The 18,159-nt window shown below is 45.3% G+C and overlaps 1 protein-coding gene across 3 annotated transcripts in view; it reads right to left on the reverse strand.

Annotated features, from left to right (window-relative positions):
- Positions 1 to 6,115: 6,115 nt before the first annotated feature.
- Positions 6,116 to 18,159, reverse strand: part of APLP1 (amyloid beta precursor like protein 1) — a 53,726-nt gene continuing 41,682 nt past the window's right edge. For 2 of the 3 annotated variants that reach the window (XM_033158091.1, XM_033158090.1), the window contains 3 exons: positions 17,721 to 17,846; positions 8,154 to 8,297; positions 6,116 to 6,448 (listed from right to left, as the gene is read on the reverse strand). In XM_033158091.1, coding sequence (XP_033013982.1) covers positions 6,350 to 6,448; positions 8,154 to 8,297; positions 17,721 to 17,846 — 369 coding nt within the window. In that variant the 3' untranslated portion in view covers positions 6,116 to 6,349. The remainder of the gene's footprint in view (positions 6,449 to 8,153; positions 8,298 to 17,720; positions 17,847 to 18,159) is intronic. The other variant, XM_033158092.1, reaches the window with a different exon arrangement.

Below are 18,159 nucleotides of genomic sequence, written 5' to 3' on the forward strand. Positions count from 1 at the left end.
TGGTGGCAGAAAGGGAAGGCAGTGGGAGAGAGCCTACTTTGGTTCTGACCTTTAGGGGTGGGGTAAAAAATAGATCCAGTTCACATTTAAAGGTGAACCCATCAAATCCGCACTTTCTGAAATAAGATGAGAACCGAAACACAGTTGTTCTTCAAAACCGGCGCTTCCCTGAAATTTGCAACCCATGGTACGTGTGCAACTATGCACATACCAGGGCAATGTGTGCATGAAAACACATATATTAATGAAAATAGCATACAGAAATGTATTAAACTGGAGGAAGTTGCTTGCAAAGGGTGTGTATTCATCAAAGCCACATGCAATAATGTCTTTATTTGGAGAAATTCGCACTAAAAAGCTGACAGACGTTCAAATCTCTGTGGAAATTAGAAGAACCAAATTTAAGATTGGAACGACGAGAAACTAAAAGGACTTAATCTGGCAGGTTTGTCCATTCCTAGTGAACCTGCCCACTTTGGGTTCTGCCTCCTCTGCATGAAGGCCCTCCCAGACAAATGACCCCAGAGGGACTGCATCAGCATCATAAGAAGGACCCTCCCCTTACTGTCAACAAAAGGCAGATCTGCCTCCGTTCAGTTCCAACCTGCTAGGTCTTCTAGTCTGTTCAGCCTTCAATATGCAGTTTAAAAGGTTGGAGCGCTTGATTGATAGGATTATTCACGAGTCCATTCTTCGTAAACCGGTTTATCTTGCTTGTGGATGACTCATCCAAACAAATGATGCAAGAGATCGTGTAATCCCCTACCAGCTATGAAAATCTATTTACAGTTTGTGCTGGGATGAACGGATCTCTACGCAGAAAGCCCAAACAGACTAGATTTTGTATTTTACAGGCAGCACCTGTATTTTTTCTATTTCTGGAAATATTTCTGTATTGTTTTATGTTATCCTGGCCGGTGGCCTAAGCAATGACATTATTTTAGCTAGCCGTGGAGAAAGGTCAGGCTTGAGGGCCTCACCTGGCCGCAGTACATTGCTCCCTTTCCTATCTTCGTTTGGCATTGGCTCATAAAGGAGTGGGAAGCCTTTGGCTCGCTAGGTGTTGCTGAACTACAACTCCAATCAGCCCCAGCAAGCATGGGCAATGGCCAGGGTTGATGGGAGTTGCAGTCTCCCAAAATATCTGCAGGACACCATGTTGGCTGCTAGCAGTTGTACTCCAAGTGAGAGACTGTGATGGCGGCATTTACCTTTACTCCCCAGGTTGCCTTATCTCAAAACTAGAATGAGCACAAACCTGAAATAACGCTTCCAAAACTGTTTAAGGCGCTAAGTGCTCAAGCTATGCAGACATCTCTTAGAAGCGGCTCCTGGGCTTTGACCAGGGAGATACCCATTATTCACGTGTTAACACTTTGTGGTAAAGATTGTTGTTGTTCAGTCGTTCAGTCGTGTCCGACTCTTCGTGACCCCATGGACCAGAGCACGCCAGGCACGCCTATCCTTCACTGCCTCTCGCAGTTTGGCCAAACTCATGTTAGTAGCCTCGAGAACACTGTCCAACCATCTCATCCTCTGTCGTCCCCTTTTCCTTGTGCCCTCCATCTTTCCCAATATCAGGGTCTTTTCTAGGGAGTCTTCTCTTCTCAGTGGTAAAGATAGGCAGGATTAACCGGCTGTTCTTCTTTGTGATGCATGCAGTTTCTGAAGTACAGGCTGTCCCTGATCACCGCCCACTTGTGGTGTCACTGGCAGCTCCTGGGGACCCTGTGAATTTCCTCTCCCCGAGGCCTGGTGTTGGGTCTAGCCACCTCACTTCCCTGCTCTGCCCTGAAGTGATGTTATGTAAGAGAGCATTGTGGGAAATTAAAAATTATGGATAGACTCAGTCATGTGCCAGGGCTTAGAGTGCTGCTGCCCCCCACTTGCAAAGCCCCCCTCCCTTAATAGTTTTGAAAGGCCCCTGAGGAGGAATTTGCCCAAGGTCCCTCAAACCTTGAGTTGGCTCCATTAACAACATTCAGCAGAGTAACTGTGACCCAACTGGCTCCATGGCTCACACAAAATGGGGGCGCTTTGTTAGGTGGCACCATGAGAGGGAGGTGGGCGAGAATTTTGGTGTTTGTTTGCATTTGAATGGGAAACCACCTAATTCACATTTTTGGACCCATACGTGAAGTGGCACACAATCATCCTCCAGAATTCGCACTTCGCGATGCAGGTCTCTCTCTCAATGCTGCGTGCACAAAAATGCATATATTAGGGAATAATGTGCATAAAAATGAATGAATCATTGGAAATAACATACAGAAATGTATACTAGGGGAAATTGCTAGCAAAAGCAACTTTGTTAGTCTGAACTGCATAATAATAATAATAATAATACTGAATTGCTCCAGAAATGTGGAGAACTGAATTCAAGCTTGGAAAAAATGAGAAATGGTGAGGAACCAAGAGAGATTCAGCTCTCTCATGGTACACACTACATATTAAGTGGTACACAAACCAAAACATGAAAACGCTTAGTATGCGCGCGCGCACACACACACACACACACAGATGCAATGATCCAGTTTGTACTGGTCTCATAAATTCTAGTGATGTGCAGAGGCGCCACCTTGGGCCAAATTGGGGAGCCGAGTGGTGCAGCACACATGTGACATTGGGAGGAGGCACGTCCTTGGGGTGCAGCCTTGCCCAGTACCGTGCAGCTTCAATGACCACAACTCCTCCTCTCTTACACTCAGGAGGAGCCTGCTTTTGATGGTGCTCCTCGCTCGGCTCGATGGCCCAGCTTCCTCCACCCTCTCAATATTTGGGGGGCTGAGTCCCCTGCTACAGAATATTGAGGGGGATGACAACACCTCCGCCCCTTAAAGCTGGCACACCTGACGACATGCTAACTTGGGAGAACAGAGACCTTTATAACAGCACCAAAAAAGAAAAAAAAAGCAGTCACCTTTTTATGAAGTTGACCGTTATCATTGTCTTTATTCCCCTTTTTACCAGGAAGCCTCTCCATGGCATTGTCTTAAGCTGCTGGTAGGTCATACATGCCGCACCCCTGCTTCATCCATCACCACTTTCCCCTGTTGGATTAGCTGAGGGAGAAAGCAATCCTCACCATTCAATTTTGGGCCTAATGATATTGAAACCATGCTGGCTGGGGGTGATGGGAGCTGGAGCCCAACAACATCTGGGGGCCCCCACAAGTTTCCCATTCCTGCACTCATCCTCCCTTGCAAAACATATGGATGGACTGATTCACAAAGGGCCAGGATGTAAAGTCGAATGTGTGCATGATCTCCATTGGCCTGAATTAGTGAGGTGATTGTGAAGGCTTTGTCTATGGTGATGGATCACTGATACTGCATCACACAAGCCACCAATTGAAGGACGAAGAGACCTGGGAGGGTTACCTTCAGGTCACACCACTGAAAAGCAGGCCTGATTGAGCCAAAAACCCAAATCACAGTTTGGCTGATGTGAACAAGCTTTGGTCCACCTGTTTGGATATCCTCCCTTCACAGCTGAAGCAAGCTATGGTTCTCCAGATGTTGTTGGACTCCAATTCTCATCAACCCCAGCTAGCAGGGCTTATGGGAGGTGTGGTCCAACAATCTCTGAAGGGAACCAGGTGCCCTATCCCTGGCACAAACCATAATTTTTGCAGGAAGTGAGGAGGAGAGGGTAAGAGTCCAAAGATTATCCTTGATGGCAATATGTTGGTTGGCCATCATAGAGAATTGGGAGAGGATGTTTATGAACTAAGACGGTCTTCTTATTTGACCTTTCCCCAACCTCCTCCTTGAAACCTCACGTTTCCAGCAAAGAGTGGAAAGTGTGTGCACACACAGAGCCCGGTGCCCCATTTCCATCCTTCCCCACCACGGCCCCATTCACAGAAGAGTCTGGGTCTGGCGCTGGGGTTAGAGAAGTGACAACATTTTATTAGTTTGGTGGGAGGGCTGGCAATTGAAATCCATCTCCTGGTTTGTCTGTTTTGACATTTGCATCTTGATTTCAAGAGTGTCAGCATTAAAAAAAAAGAAAGGAACAAGAACTAAACCCGAAACAGGACAAGGAAGGGCACACAGAGTGAATAGACAACGAGGGAATTAACGAAGGGTGTTGGGGCACAAAGCCTTACATTCTTCATTCTCAAAACTTGAGTACAGAGCTTGCAGGGGGTTGGCCCACCTCTGGGACTGCAGGAACCTATTGGAGGAGGCGGTTCTCTGGGCACTCTGGCTCTCTTGACCGAGTGGATATCATACTAATCTTTTATCTCCTAGGAAGATCTTTGAAGGCCAAGAGCCCAGCGCGAAATAGGATCTGGCAACAATAGGATCATTGGATACTAGCCATGATGCCTATACTCTGCCTCCCCTTCTCAAAGACACGAATGCTTCCGAAAACCGGAAACTGCAGGAGGAGAAGGTACTGTCGTGCTCAGGCCTTACATACAGGTTTTCCAGAGGCATCAGGTTAGCCAGAGTGAGAACAGGATGCTGGACTAGATGGGCCACTGACCTGATCCATCAGGTCTTTTTCTTAACCCTTCACAGTTAGGAAGCCCAATGCCTCAAAGGCATTAAATCTTGGGGGGCGGGGGGGGGGGCGGGGACCAAAAACAAAATCAAAACCAGGGCAAAGCATCATTTCTTCTAATCTATCTCAAGAGTCCCAATTTGACATATGCCCACTTTATGGTCTATTCCCTTGGCTTGCCACCGAACTGCAACCCCCAGAAAAGCTAGTAAAATGGTACAGTCCAAAAGGTGGGACAAGGCCTATCCAGTAGTGGGGGCGGGGTGGGGTGGGGTGGGGAAACACTACAGTGCAATTGGTGTACACCATCAGAGATGGCAAGAGAATGGAGCCCGTATAGTCCCCGATTCCCCTCATTTTCAGATGCTGAGATGGCTCATCCCAAAATATGCATTGCTTTGGAAGGTGATCAAGTCAAGATGGCAGCACCCTATGGCGTGACTGGCAAGGTCCTACTGTAAGGAAAAATTTCTCGCTGCAAATGACAAAAATAGGCATATGTTTATCACAGCCTAGCCCTATAATGGACCCGCCTTTGGGGGGGGGGAACCAAACAATTGCTGAACTTTAGGATGGACAAAGACCAGCCCTCTTATCTGTTTCAGCATCTTTGCCCCTCCTATCCCGTACATCTTTTGATTGGGGGTGGGGTGGGGAGAGGAGAGGAGAAAGAGAGGGAGGACTAGGAGGCGGGGAGGAGACCTTTAAACCTCACTTCCCCCTTCCCTCTCCAAAACTAGTCAGTAAGGTGCTGATGGAAGTTAACTGGGCCAAGGGAAGCAGAGGCTTTACCTACTCAGGTCTACCCCTTTTTAGCTGGCTTTCCAATAAATTAAGTGCAACTAGTGAGGGGGTTCAAAAGGAAGCATAATACGAGTGGAGACAGAAAAGGCAAGCAAGTGTAGGTGGACTCGTTTCCTATGCTGGAGGCAGACTAGGTTAGCAACGGGGCAATTAGAGTGTGCGGGGCACTCTTTGTCTCGCATGTAAACTACAGGCGTTCCATGGTTTGTGTGTGTGTGTGTGTGTGGTTTTTCTTTCTTTCAATTTCTCAAAATAAAAATCCCTGCAAAATGGAGTTGCAAGTGAGTGCAATGGATGGATGCATGGGGGGGGGGCGTGCGTGGAATGCAGTGTTATGTCGAGGGCACACAGGGTTGGGCTGTAATTTTAAAAACAAAATGGCATCTGTCCCTGTGCAAGTTAGGATGATGTGCATGCGATAGCCCCACACAAGCTGAGCATTGGTTAGTGGTGTGCACACATGAGTTTTTAAGGATGTGTTTTTGTGTGTGTGTGTGTGTGTGTGTTTGGTTGGTTGGTTCTTGGTGCCCCAGGGTGATGCTGCGGCTTTAATAAGCAGTCTGGGCAATGGCTGCAGAGGTATTCAGAGGACAGGAGCTGAGATACCCAGAGACTGTACCTGATACCAGTAGCTTGAAAGTGTGGGGAGTGTGTATCTCTCTCTCTGTGTGTGTGGTTCTTAAAAAATGATGAAGAATCGAGAGTGTTGTGATGGAGAGAGGAGAGAGAGAGATGGGAAACTGCAAGTGGCAGGCCAGTGTTGAGAGCTAAAAGGCTCACATGTGTGTGAGCACTCGCACATGTGTGAGGAGGAATATGGCCAATGGAAGAACAAAAATGAGGTGGGGGAGGGACAGAGGGAGGGGGCGTGGCTCAGCCAGGGTACAGAAAGAGGGGCTCAGTGTGGAAGTGCTCGTGGAACCTCCCCCTCTCCCCGCTGAGGATACCACCCCCCTCCCCCCACATGGCAACGCCCACCTCCCCCAGTGACACCACATTCCCCGCCTCCCCCCCCACCCCAGCACTGAGGAGCTCAGTTCATCTCTTCGAAGAATTTGTAGGTGGGGTTCTCATAGCCGTGGTTTTGCATCTTGTTCAGCTGTCGCTCCTCAGGGCTAACCATGGGATCCACCTGCCATGTACAAAAGGGGGCGAGGGAGAGAGAGAGAGAGAGAGAGGAGGGCATTAAACCAAGTTAGGGGATCACCAAGAATCCACCAGCAAAGGACCCTAGAGGGCAGTGTCTACAGTACAGGTTGAAAAACTGGTTCCCAAAAAGGAAGTCCCTTTTCCCAGAGTTCAAGGAGGGAGGGAAGGAGGAGTCTGTTGGGATTCTCAGTGCTCTTACCAAACTACAAATCCCAGGATTCTTTGGGAGGGGAAAGCTATGACCTCCCCCCCCCAAAAAAAAGCTTATACAAAACTGTAGTGGGTGGCTTTACCTGTCACAAGATTCCTACATGGAAAAATACTATATTTATTTCCCTACAGGAATGCAATATGTTCATACTTGGCATCTGCTTCATTGCCATATTTGGGTTCAAGAGTTCCCCCCCCCCAGGTCATTTTGGCAAGAAACTCTGCTTTTGTTTCCCCTGCTTTTCTATGAAATATGTGGCTTGATTCCCTAGTAAGAGCCATCCAGTGCCATTTGCTCTGGAATGGCTTTCCTAGTGGTGGACAGGCTCTTTCCTCTGCGCTGAGGAGAACTCTTGGTCTTTCAGGCGGAGGGCTGGATTAGATTAGAGATGGGCAAACTTGGCCCACTCACCTCAAACTGGCTGGAAAATAAAACTGAACACACACACACACAGTTAATGTTTGCTTTCCAAGCCATTCTAAGGCTTAGAAAATATCCCTTCCTGGGCAGCTTTGCCTGGTACCCAAAACATCCTCCCCCAAGACTCCTAAACCCACATCCTCTCCTTTCCCTTTACTTAACCACCTGGAGAAGAGAGGTCCCCCCCCACCCTCTTCTCCACCGTCCTGGTGCAGTGTGTCAGGGAGTTGTAGAAGCCCTTGGGGTCTAGGGCCAATGGCTACTGCAATGACAATTGGCTTTAGGAAGGCTACACACCCCAAGGGTCACTGAACCTCTCTGTGTCAAGAGTGATGGGGGAATCACAAAGGGAAGGGACAGGCCTTCCTTCTCCCCACATGCCATAGCCCCCCATCACTTCTCCCAGACTGGCATGATAAACTAACTGAGGGTCAAGGGCATAAGTGCTTCAGAGGCGAGGAAGAGCCTTTTACATATTTATGCTCAGCAGTGACCCTTTGCATGTGGGCTGTAATATCATTGAGTGAGTGCAGTTTGTGTGTGAATGGTTGGTCGATTGATTGATGGAGATAACGGTTACAGTGGTTGTGCAAATGGAGTGTGTGTGAGTGTGAGACTAGGCGAGTGGTTGTATGAATAGGGTGTTTTATGTTGGCTGGGATTCTACATCATGCTCCTTTGTAATGCTCTCTGACTTTTTATATTGCTTTTAGGGATATGGATACTGCATTTTAGATGTACATCATTTGACATTGTTTTTAATGGACGTGTGTGTGTGTGTCTATCTGTCTATCTGTCTGTCTATCTATCTATCTATCTATCTATCTATCTATCTATCTATCATCTATCTATCTATCATAAACCACTCCAGGTACTAAGTGCTCTACAAATGGAAAGAAAAGAATAGCAATAATAATTATATAGTAGTAGTAGTAGTAGTAGTAGTAATAGAACTCAGGGTCTTCTATAAGCCTGAACGCCAAGAACCTAGCTAGCATCCTTCTCCAGTCATGCATCCAGCATCCCTAGGGGGAAAGACGGTCCTTTCCAACAGTACCTCAACAATGCCATGGCTGATGGTCCCGTAGGGCTTCCGGCGAACCATCAGGAGGCTGATGATGATCACCATGGCAACAGCAACTGCCACCACAAGGAGGCCAATCAGGGCACCCCTGTTGATGGTTACCAAGGTGTCCGGCTCCTGTGGAAGAAGAGATCCAATAAGATCATAAGCATGGTGAGTTCTACTTCATTTTCTTCCAAAGCTGATTGCTCACAATACAAAAGTAGAGAAGTCTTGTTCCTACAACACCAAGGAGGGGTGAGATGAAAAGAGTTCCTAAACATGGGACCTTTTCTTTCAAAACCAGCATTCTAGTGGCTCAGGAGTGTATGTTGCTGCCAAGGCCATTATAAAAATGCAGTTGTTTACTTTTACAAAAAAGATTAAGGGGAGTTCAGAAACAGTATCATAGGAAGGCGTCCGGTGATGCAATCACCATCAACGTGACACTCAAACAACCAACAATATATCTCTGTTGGTTGGGAAAATCTTTGACATCCTCTCCCCCAGTGACAAAATTCTGGAGGGGAAACAAACGCTGAGTGGTGGGGGATGCAACATCTCTATAACAGAAGATGTCTAGATCCCATGGAAGAAATAAAGAAAACAGCTGTGTGTTTATTGCTATAGTATGAAATTGTCCAGACATGGCCCACATTGCCTTCTGGCTGATCTAGTAAAAAAGAAAATAAAAGGTGATCTGTAGCTGGAAGTGGCAATAAAGTGATGCACATGGGAGATGTTATATAAAAACATTTCTATTTAGGATGAAGACCAAGCCGGTTTGAATTGCTTTGCTGTTAATCTGATAGCTATACTCTGGCAGCCTTGTGGGTCATCTTTGGGAGAAGAGCCAAAAATTAAACCCTACACAAATCCCAAGCAGAGTTCCTAAGATGGTTGGCCTTGTACGCCTCCTTCCAGCAACTCCTGGTGCCAAATGTATTGCTCTGCTTTCCTTTGGACCACATCAACAAGGCCAAGAGGGTGCTCTTGTTGTCTGGGCAGCCCAGGACCTACATGCACGCTGCCCAGGCCTGCACCCTGGGGAGGTCACTTTGGTGCTGCTAACGCAGTAAAAACAATGCTACCGGTCTCTGCAGCCACAGCAGGCGCTGTGACTTCACCCTCGGAGGCACACTCCATTGCCTTGTGAGACAGAAAGATGTCAACAATAACTCTGGCTACATCCGGACATCTCAATAGAACATGGTTTAATCATAATCGGAATCAGCTGTGGTGAGCCTTGGGTTTGCATGCGTCCTTTGGTGAAACTATGACGAGAAGTTGGGAAGCTCTTACTTAAAACAAATAAATAACCGCAGTTTGCCATTTCCCCTGAACCCAACAAACTGAAGTTCATCTTCTTTGAAATTAATTTTTAACAGCAGTTAATCTTAACTATGCTTTGTTTTAAACAAGCCAACTTCCAAACGTAAGTTACAGAGCTAGCTTGTTTCAACAAGCTGTTAAGGTTAACCACAGTTTAGATTTTGGACATAATGCTAAACTGTGGTTAATCAAAAATGGATGTGGAAGCTTCCAACTATGAAACTCCTTGCAACTATGTTGGAGGAGGAGAGGGAAGGAGGGAGCATGCAAGACGAAGGCGCGTCATAACTTGTTCCTGTCATGATAAATAATAGTTTGTGATGTCCGAATGCAGCCTTTAAATGCTTAGCACCAGGAAAGTTAAACATCTTCCTCCCATATGAGCTCATTAGGATCTTCTGGAGAGCACCTCCTTTGAATCTTGCCAACATGCAAAATGTTTGCTAGAACATAAGAGAGAGCCTTCTTGGTAACTGCGCCCAGCCTTCCTCTTCTGAGGAAGACTGCCTTGACTCTTCCCTGATGACACTTCAACGGCCCACCAAGACCCTGCTCTCTCTCCTTGGCAAGCCGTCCTGCCGATGTTTTAAACTCTATTGTTGATTTTTTTTGTTTTCATGTGCTGTCTGCTGGTTTTATGTTGTGCATTACAGTACTTATTTAACACCTCTCGTAAGTAAGCTGCCTTAGGCATTTCAGTGGAAAAAGCTGGATACGGGCTCAGCAAGCCTATTTTCCTCCACCACTCAGTTAGCTTTTCTTCTTCTCAACTTGCATAACATCCCACCAGCTGCAGAATTTGGCCCTGCGGGCCTCTCTTTGTGGCCCTCTCTGTAGGCCATATTCTTTCCCCAAGACATAAGTCTCACCAGCCATGCTCTGTACCCTTGAGTGCCTTTGCCTGGCTGGAAAACGCCCTTTTAATTTACACATGTATATACTTCTGCAGCCCAGTTCGAGTGTGAAGAAACGACTGCTTTATTTTTGGTTTGGCCCTAATACCACACCAATAGAGCACATGAATTCCGGCACTAAAAAGTATCACTTCCTGATGATACTCTATTATTGACCCAGTCAGATGGGCGGGGTACAAATAAAAAGTTATTATTAATATTATTATTATTATTTCTTCTCTATTTCAGCAAAGCTAAAAGCAAAACATTACCTAAGTCCTGGAAGTTCACAGGTTCCTGACAACTCCCCCCCCCAAATAATTTTAATTCCCAATTTAAATGCTTTTGCATACCTAGGCAGACCCCCTAGTATGTAGAAATCAACACCTTATATTTTGGGTAGTTCTGTTTCACTTCTAAGATGACATTAAACTCAGCTGGTTGAGGGTTTATTACAGGGAGCAATAATATAGGCACAATCTTAGAAGAACTAGTGTTGGTTGCTCCTCTCTAACATTTATTATTATTATTATTATAGGTAGGTAACCGTGTTGGTCTGCCATAGTCAAAACAAAATAAAAAATAATTAAAAAATTCCTTCCAGTAGCACCTTAGAGACCAACTAGGTTTGTTCATGGTATGAGCTTTCGTGTGCAGTGTGCATGCACATGAAAGCTCATACCGAGAACAAACTTAGTTGGTCTCTAAGGTGCTACTGGAAGGATTTTTTTAATTATTTTTTTATTTTGTTATTATTATTATTATTATTATTATTGTACAATTATAAGATTATTGTATAATCTAGCACGCATTGCAACCATCAGTGCAAATTGCCTTGTGTTTCCTTTCAACTAGATCTGCCATTTTTTTTGTGCATGTACACCAGCAAATGATTTGGAGTGCTCCAATATCTTCTTTTGGAGCGACCCGTTGTATTTTCATTGGATGTAACAGAACTTGCACACCATTCTCTTGAAACTGAAGCACCTTGTGTTTCTGGTGGTTGCTAGATGCTCAGCTTTGAAGCATACTGCAAACCTTTCTTTCATGCCGACTGGGTGTCTCTAGGACCCTGGAGACAGGGACCCTGCTAAAAAAATTCTAATGGGCCTTTTCACCTCCCACAACCCCAGAGCACTGCGCCACTGGTGGCAAATGCCAGTTTTCTGCCATGAAATGCGTAGAAAGGCAGCGATCACGATGAAGCCAATGGCAAGCCACTTACTGCCTTGGTTCTGACCTGTTAAAAAGTGAGAGTAGGGGCTTTGTTCACAGGGCTGTTGTGCTGATAAAGACTGGGATGGAATTTGCACTCACAAAAGGCATTACTTATTAAGAAGAAAAGGATTAGGTAAAGATTACATCAACTGTTGCAAAGTTCCACAGAGCTCAGAGTAAGCTTTTGATCCCAGCAGCATTCGTCAGGCATTCAGAGCAGAAATAAAACGGGATTTGTTCTCCTGCCCAAGGCCATTTTCGCAAATGATTCTTAAGTCAATGTTTCCAGTTCCTGCATCTGTAATTCAGATGTAAAAGCTACATGGGGCTGGAATGAACACTTTTTCAGTTTGCAAAATGGTGCTTCTACTTTCTATGTCATTTTGCCATGTGGAGAAGGTGGGTTATTTCTATTTCTATTATTATTATTAGAACAGACAAAAACTCAACTTTAGCATCCCTTGTCAACCTTAACTGATTGCCATCACCTGGTTTTGCAGAAAACAAAGGACGTCTGTGGCCGAGCAAACTGAATGACAGTTCCCAGTTTTGCCCTTACCGGAAAGCCAACACTTCCATCTCCAATCGCCCCCCTAAGAAAACCCCTTTAAGGCCCACAAACAAAAGAAATGTAGCAGAAGTGACCTTTCCTTCAAGCGCGATTTGAAAAGAAAATCTATAAACCAGGAAGCAAAAAGTGACACAAAGCAGAGGGTGACCTCAGTCACAGAACACAGAACACAAAACAAAACACCCAGCTCCCTTAGGATAAAGTTCTCTTTGGTTTGGGATTCTGCAGAGAAGCAAACCGGATCACCCTGCTTCCTGCAGAGTAATCCGATGCCAGTGATCCTTTTGGAAAAGAGCTGAACTAACAACCAGCCACAACAGAGAAAGCAGAGACCAAGGTGTAGCTGGAGGTTTATATTACAACAGATGTACACGGGGCACAGAGTCAACTGACTCTAACGGGGATTTGGAATTTGGCATATAACCAAGAGCATCGAAAAGAACGGTAAAAGACAAAATGTGCAGAAGGTTTCGATGAGCCAATAGCACTTACAATCACAGAGTCAGAAAGGACCTTAAAAGATCCTCTAGTCTAACCTTCCACCAATGTAGGAAAGCCACTTGTACGGCATCCCTGATAGGTGGCCATCCTTGCCCACCAACCCCTCCTTTTCATCCCTGATGAGAATCCTTGCTTAAGGAACTCTGTGTATGCTCTGAAGCATTCCCTTCCTTATTTCCTCATGTGTCACAGGTCTAAAGCCCTGACTCAAAGTCAGACCCCAAGGCTGATCATAAACAGCGAGCAATTATAAAAAGTTATTCGGGCGTAGCAGTGTGGCAGGGGGCGTTTAAGCTTTAGTCTGTTTGAAACGGGTGGTTCCATTGACTTCTACGGCACAAAATCAAGCGGCTGCATATTGGGCATGTTTCTGCCTCTTCTCAACTTCAGAATCATCAGTGCCCGGAGTGATCTTATTGAACACATTCTTCCAGATTGCAGCCCATTCCGCCAGCCTGCATCAATGGGTGAGATACGAAGCAAGGCTCATTCTATCAGCTGGTCATTATAAGAACTACTATTTGAAATTTGGTGCATGAGTTATTCCTCTTCCCTCCCTGTCCCTTTTCCTTTGTGCGTCATGTTTGTCAGTAATAATAATACTCCGCCCATCTGACTGGGTTTCCCCAGTCACTCTGGGAGGCTTACAGCATATATAAAAACATAATAAAACATCAAACATTAAAAACCTCCCGATACAGGGCTGCCTTCAGATGTCTTCTAAAAGTTGTGCAGTTCTTTATCTCCTTGACGTCTGAAGGGAGGCCGTTCCACAGGGAGGGTGCCACTACTAAGAAGGCCCTCTGTTAGATTGTAAGCCTGCAGGTAGGGACTATCTTGTTTCAACTGACTGCATGAAAGCCACTCTGGGCTGAAGAGCAGGACACAAATGTTTTAAAGAAAAAAAATTCTCCCCTGTGGGGGACACTGTCATTTGGCTTGTTTTAACTAATGATATTTAAGAGCGCAAAATATGGTCTGAAGCTCAACATCAAAAAAACTAAGATCATGGCCACTGGTCCCATCACCTCCTGGCAAATAGAAGGGGAAGAAATGGAGGCAGTGAGAGATTTTACTTTCTTGGGTTCCATGATCACTGCAGATGGTGACAGCAGTCACGAAATTAGAAGACGCCTGCTTCTTGGGAGAAAAGCAATGGCAAACCTAGACAGCATCTTAAAAAGCAAAGACATCACCTTGCCGACAAAGGTCCGTATAGTTAAAGCTATGGTTTTCCCAGTAGTAATGTATGGAAGTGAGAGCTGGACCATAAAGAAGGCTGATCGCCGTAGAATTCATGCTTTTGAATTATGGTGCTGGAGGAGACTCTTGAGAGTCCCATGGACTGCAAGAAGATCAAACCTATCCATTCTTAAAGAAATCAGCCCTGAGTGCTCACTAGAAGGACAGATCCTGAAGTTGAGGCTCCAGTACTTTGGCCACCTCATGAGAAGAGAAGACTCCCTAGAAAAGACCCTGATGTTGGGAAAGATGGAGGGCACAAGGAGAAGGGGACGGCAGAGGATGAGATGGTTGGACAGTGTTCTCGAAGCTACTAACATGAGTTTGGCCAAACTGTGGGAGGCAGTGAAGGATAGGCGTGCCTGGCGTGCTCTGGTCCATGGGGCCACGAAGAGTTGGACACGACTGAACGACTGAACAACAACAACAATTTAAGATTAACCACAGTCTGCTCTGGGTTCACACAACATGCTAATATACTGCAGTTAATCCAGAACAGAAGCAAAAGCTTCTGAATTTCTCCTCATGGCCACACCAAGGGGAAGGGACTCTCCTCAGCTCATCCTCAAATTGCTAATCTATGGTTTAGTGCTTTGCCTGAAATCAGTTCATTAAGACGTTTCCCAGCCTGCTCCCATTCTGTACCTCCCTGCTTTGGATTCTAAGGCATGAACAGAATGCGACAAAGACAGAAGCCAGAGAATGGCTTTTGTACGTAGGACAACAACAACAACATCAAAGGAGATACTCAAAAAAGTGCTTCAAGCCACAACAGGCTAGGAAATGAATATTGGCTAGAAGGAGCAGACACAATTTCTGTATCCCAAAAAGTTGGAACAAACAAATAAGGTCATTCCATGTACATACATATTTGTGCAGAAAGAAAGAAAAAAATATGAATGGCCGCCACACAAAAGAGGGGTAGGGATGTGGGGAAGAAATTTGATTGTTTGCTTTTAAAGGCAAACCCACCACATTTTCTGAAACAATATTCAGACTGAAACACTCTCATCTCTTGAAATTCACACTTCCCCAAATTTTGCAACGTAGCAGTCTAGCCAAGCAATGCTAATATATGCATGAAATGAAATGAAATGAAATGTATGCCACCCTTAAATTAAGTCCTTTATGTTTCTGCAGTAATTTGCAATTACTTTCTTTTCTTGTAAAAACAACAAAAATTTCTCCTAACAAATTTTGGGATGCAGATTTGCTTGCTATATAGATCTTTGCAAAACAGTTTCCCACTATGTAATGCATTTGTATGTTATATTCATGAGCGTATGAATTTTAGGCACAGTTTCTCCATCTATATGCGAAGTTTGTGCCTGTTTGGTTGGAGAAATGCATTGCGAAATTCAGGGATGTGTGAATTTCAAAGAACAGCTTTGTTTTGTTTGGCATATTGGTTTAAGAAGTGTTAAATAGGTAGCTGCTCATTAAAATGCAAACAATATTGAATTCCTCCCCTTCCGTACTTTCGTACTATTAACAAGGATGAAATAATCATTACAGGAGGGAGAAGTTTTTTTTTTCTCTTTTCTTTTTTTTCAAAAGAGCAATTCCTAAGATATCCCACTAGGAAATTTTGCCGATGCGCATTTTAAAGCCTTTCTGAATTAAGATCCAAAAGCACTGACTTGAATAATGTTGAGAAAATGTCCTTTTCTAAAAGTGGAGATTCAGCCCAAATGAAGGGAAATGAAGGAGCTGAAATTCTATCAGCTGAAACATAATAAAATGCCTAATAAGGTAGGAGAAAGGGGGGGGGGAGAGGAACAGAGGAAGAAAAAGGAAGAACGAGAAGCATCTAGATAGAGACATAAAAGCCCAAGGAGAAGAATTTTAAAAGGGTACATTAGAAGCAGGAAGCCTGCCAGGGAGAATTGCTTGGATCATTAGACCATCAAGATGTAAAAAAAAAGCACTTAAGGAAGACAGAAATATTGCAGAGAAGTTAAATGAGTGCTTTGCATCTGTCTTAGACAAAGACAAGGTTGGTGAGATACACCCAAGCTGTTCCCCATGAAGGCAATAAATCTGAAGAAATGACAGAAACTGAATCGTCTTTGGAGGACATTTTAGAGCAAACGGATAGATTAAACTCATAAATCACCAGGAGCAGATGGAATTCTCCCAAGAGTTCTGAAAGGAACTAAAGTTAAAAGCAAAAAAAAGGAGAAAGAGTGGGGGGGGGGGAGAAAGGGAGTAACTTTAGAACCCGGATCCAACAAGGGCAATCCGTTCCTCGAAGCCCAGATTTTGAGAGACTGAATGCTGACCACATGTGCAGAAATGGGCATGGCCAAAGCCCATGGATCCAGCGCTATTCCCATTTGCTGAACATGGGATGCCACACACACCTGCTTAACAGATGCTTGGCGCTGCCAGCTTCAACAGCATCCAGTACCATTTTGGGGAGGTGAAGGAGGAACTGCATCTAAGCACCCCTTTCCCACCCACCCAGAGGTGATTGATAGTGCCAAAGCTGACGGTGCCAAACATCTGCTAGGCTGGGAAATTTGTCCATGCACTACTCAGCTGCTTTGCCTTGGAGTGTCAGGGTTTTAGCAAAGAGCTACAGAAATGCTACTAGTTTCTTTTTAAATAATATATTATAATAATAAAAATAATAAACAACAACAACTGGGTGTGATGCTGGAAGCCTTAGGGTCAAAGGTAGCCAGTGTGGTGCTCCACCAGAAGTTGCTGGATTCCATCTCAAATCACCCCTGACCATGCTTGTTGGGGCACATAAAATTGCATTGCAGGGGGTTAGATGAGATGACCATTCTTCAAGTCCTATCCTCCAAAACAAGAGAAAACAAGCTTGCTCCATCTTCCATATGACAGCCCTTGGGGTATTTGAAGATGGGTATCCTATCTCCTCTCAGTCTCTTCTTTTCCAGGCTAAACATACTCAGCTCCTTCAACCACTCCTCATAAGGCTTGGTTTCCAGACCCTTAATCATCTTTGATGCCCTCCTCAGAACATGTTCTAGCTTGTCAACATCCTTCTCAAATTGTGGTGCCCAGAATTGGACACAGTACTCCAGGTGTGGTCTGACCAAGACTCCTCTGTGAAGTCCTAGAGAACTGATGCCAATCCATTTGTGGCTATATTCCCAAGTGGAGCTAAGTTTGATGGACCAATGCCTTGACTCACTACAAGACCTCTCTTTATGTCCCAGCCCTCAGGCAGAGGCTTCACCACCTGAAGGTGCCAGGGATGGAACTGGGGCCTCCTGCCTGCAGAGGACTTGCTCCGTCCACCACTGAACTTTATCTCAGGGAGTGGCCTCCACGCCACTGCATATCAAACCCTGCCACCACACCACTACTTCCATGCGTGGTCTGGGCCTAGCATGCTGAAAACTCGGGAGTGATTCCAGGAAGCTCATTCATGAATTTAAGGGAGGTAGAATTGCCTTCAGAAGCATATTTTTACTTGCTGCATACGTTCTCCCACACCTACGCATGATCACATGACAGAATCACTCTGAACCACTGAAAAGACTTGAGAGAGAGAGAGAGAGAGAGGCAGGTAGGTAGGCAGGCAGGCTTCAATGCCCAGTTAAAACAATAAATACTGTAGGGAGATAAATGACGGCCACTTTACCCAGCTCTCAGGGTCAAACTAGATGTTTCTCCCCAGCTACTTTTTTTTGGTCTTAAAAGCTTGCATGCTAGATGTTTCTTCTGTGGCCTTAGTCTGTGATGTGGGGTGGGGAGACAGACGAGTCTAGATGGATGAATACAGGATACAGAATGCACATAAGGAAGGGTGTGGGGTTGGATGCACACCTGACCAGGTGGGATGGCGAGGTGCAGTTGTTTCTGGCTGGCTCCAAAGCCACTTACCAGCTCGTCACGTTGGATCTCTTGGGACTTGTACACCATGCCTTTGACATCTGAGGCGGACACATTGACCTGTGGTGAGGGGAGAGGAGGAGATACTTAGATTTTGGAAGGGCTAAGGGAGAAAAATGAGACTTCAAAGCAGTGTTTTCCCTCTCCTTGGCACCAAATCCCTCCAGCAACATTGGGCAGCTGTCATCTAGCATAAATAGTTGGACTCCAATTCATATCAGCCATAAACAGTTTTGGGCTCCCTCCAGACATTGCTGGACTCCAACTCCCATCCGTCCCAGCCAACACCGCCAATGGCCAGGGATGTTTTCAATATTGGATTTTAAATGGTTGTATCCCACACTAGGACCTACTAGTAAAAAACTGAACAATA

The sequence above is a fragment of the Lacerta agilis genome, chromosome 8 (assembly GCF_009819535.1).
Source record: "Lacerta agilis isolate rLacAgi1 chromosome 8, rLacAgi1.pri, whole genome shotgun sequence".
NCBI lineage: Eukaryota > Metazoa > Chordata > Lepidosauria > Squamata > Lacertidae > Lacerta > Lacerta agilis.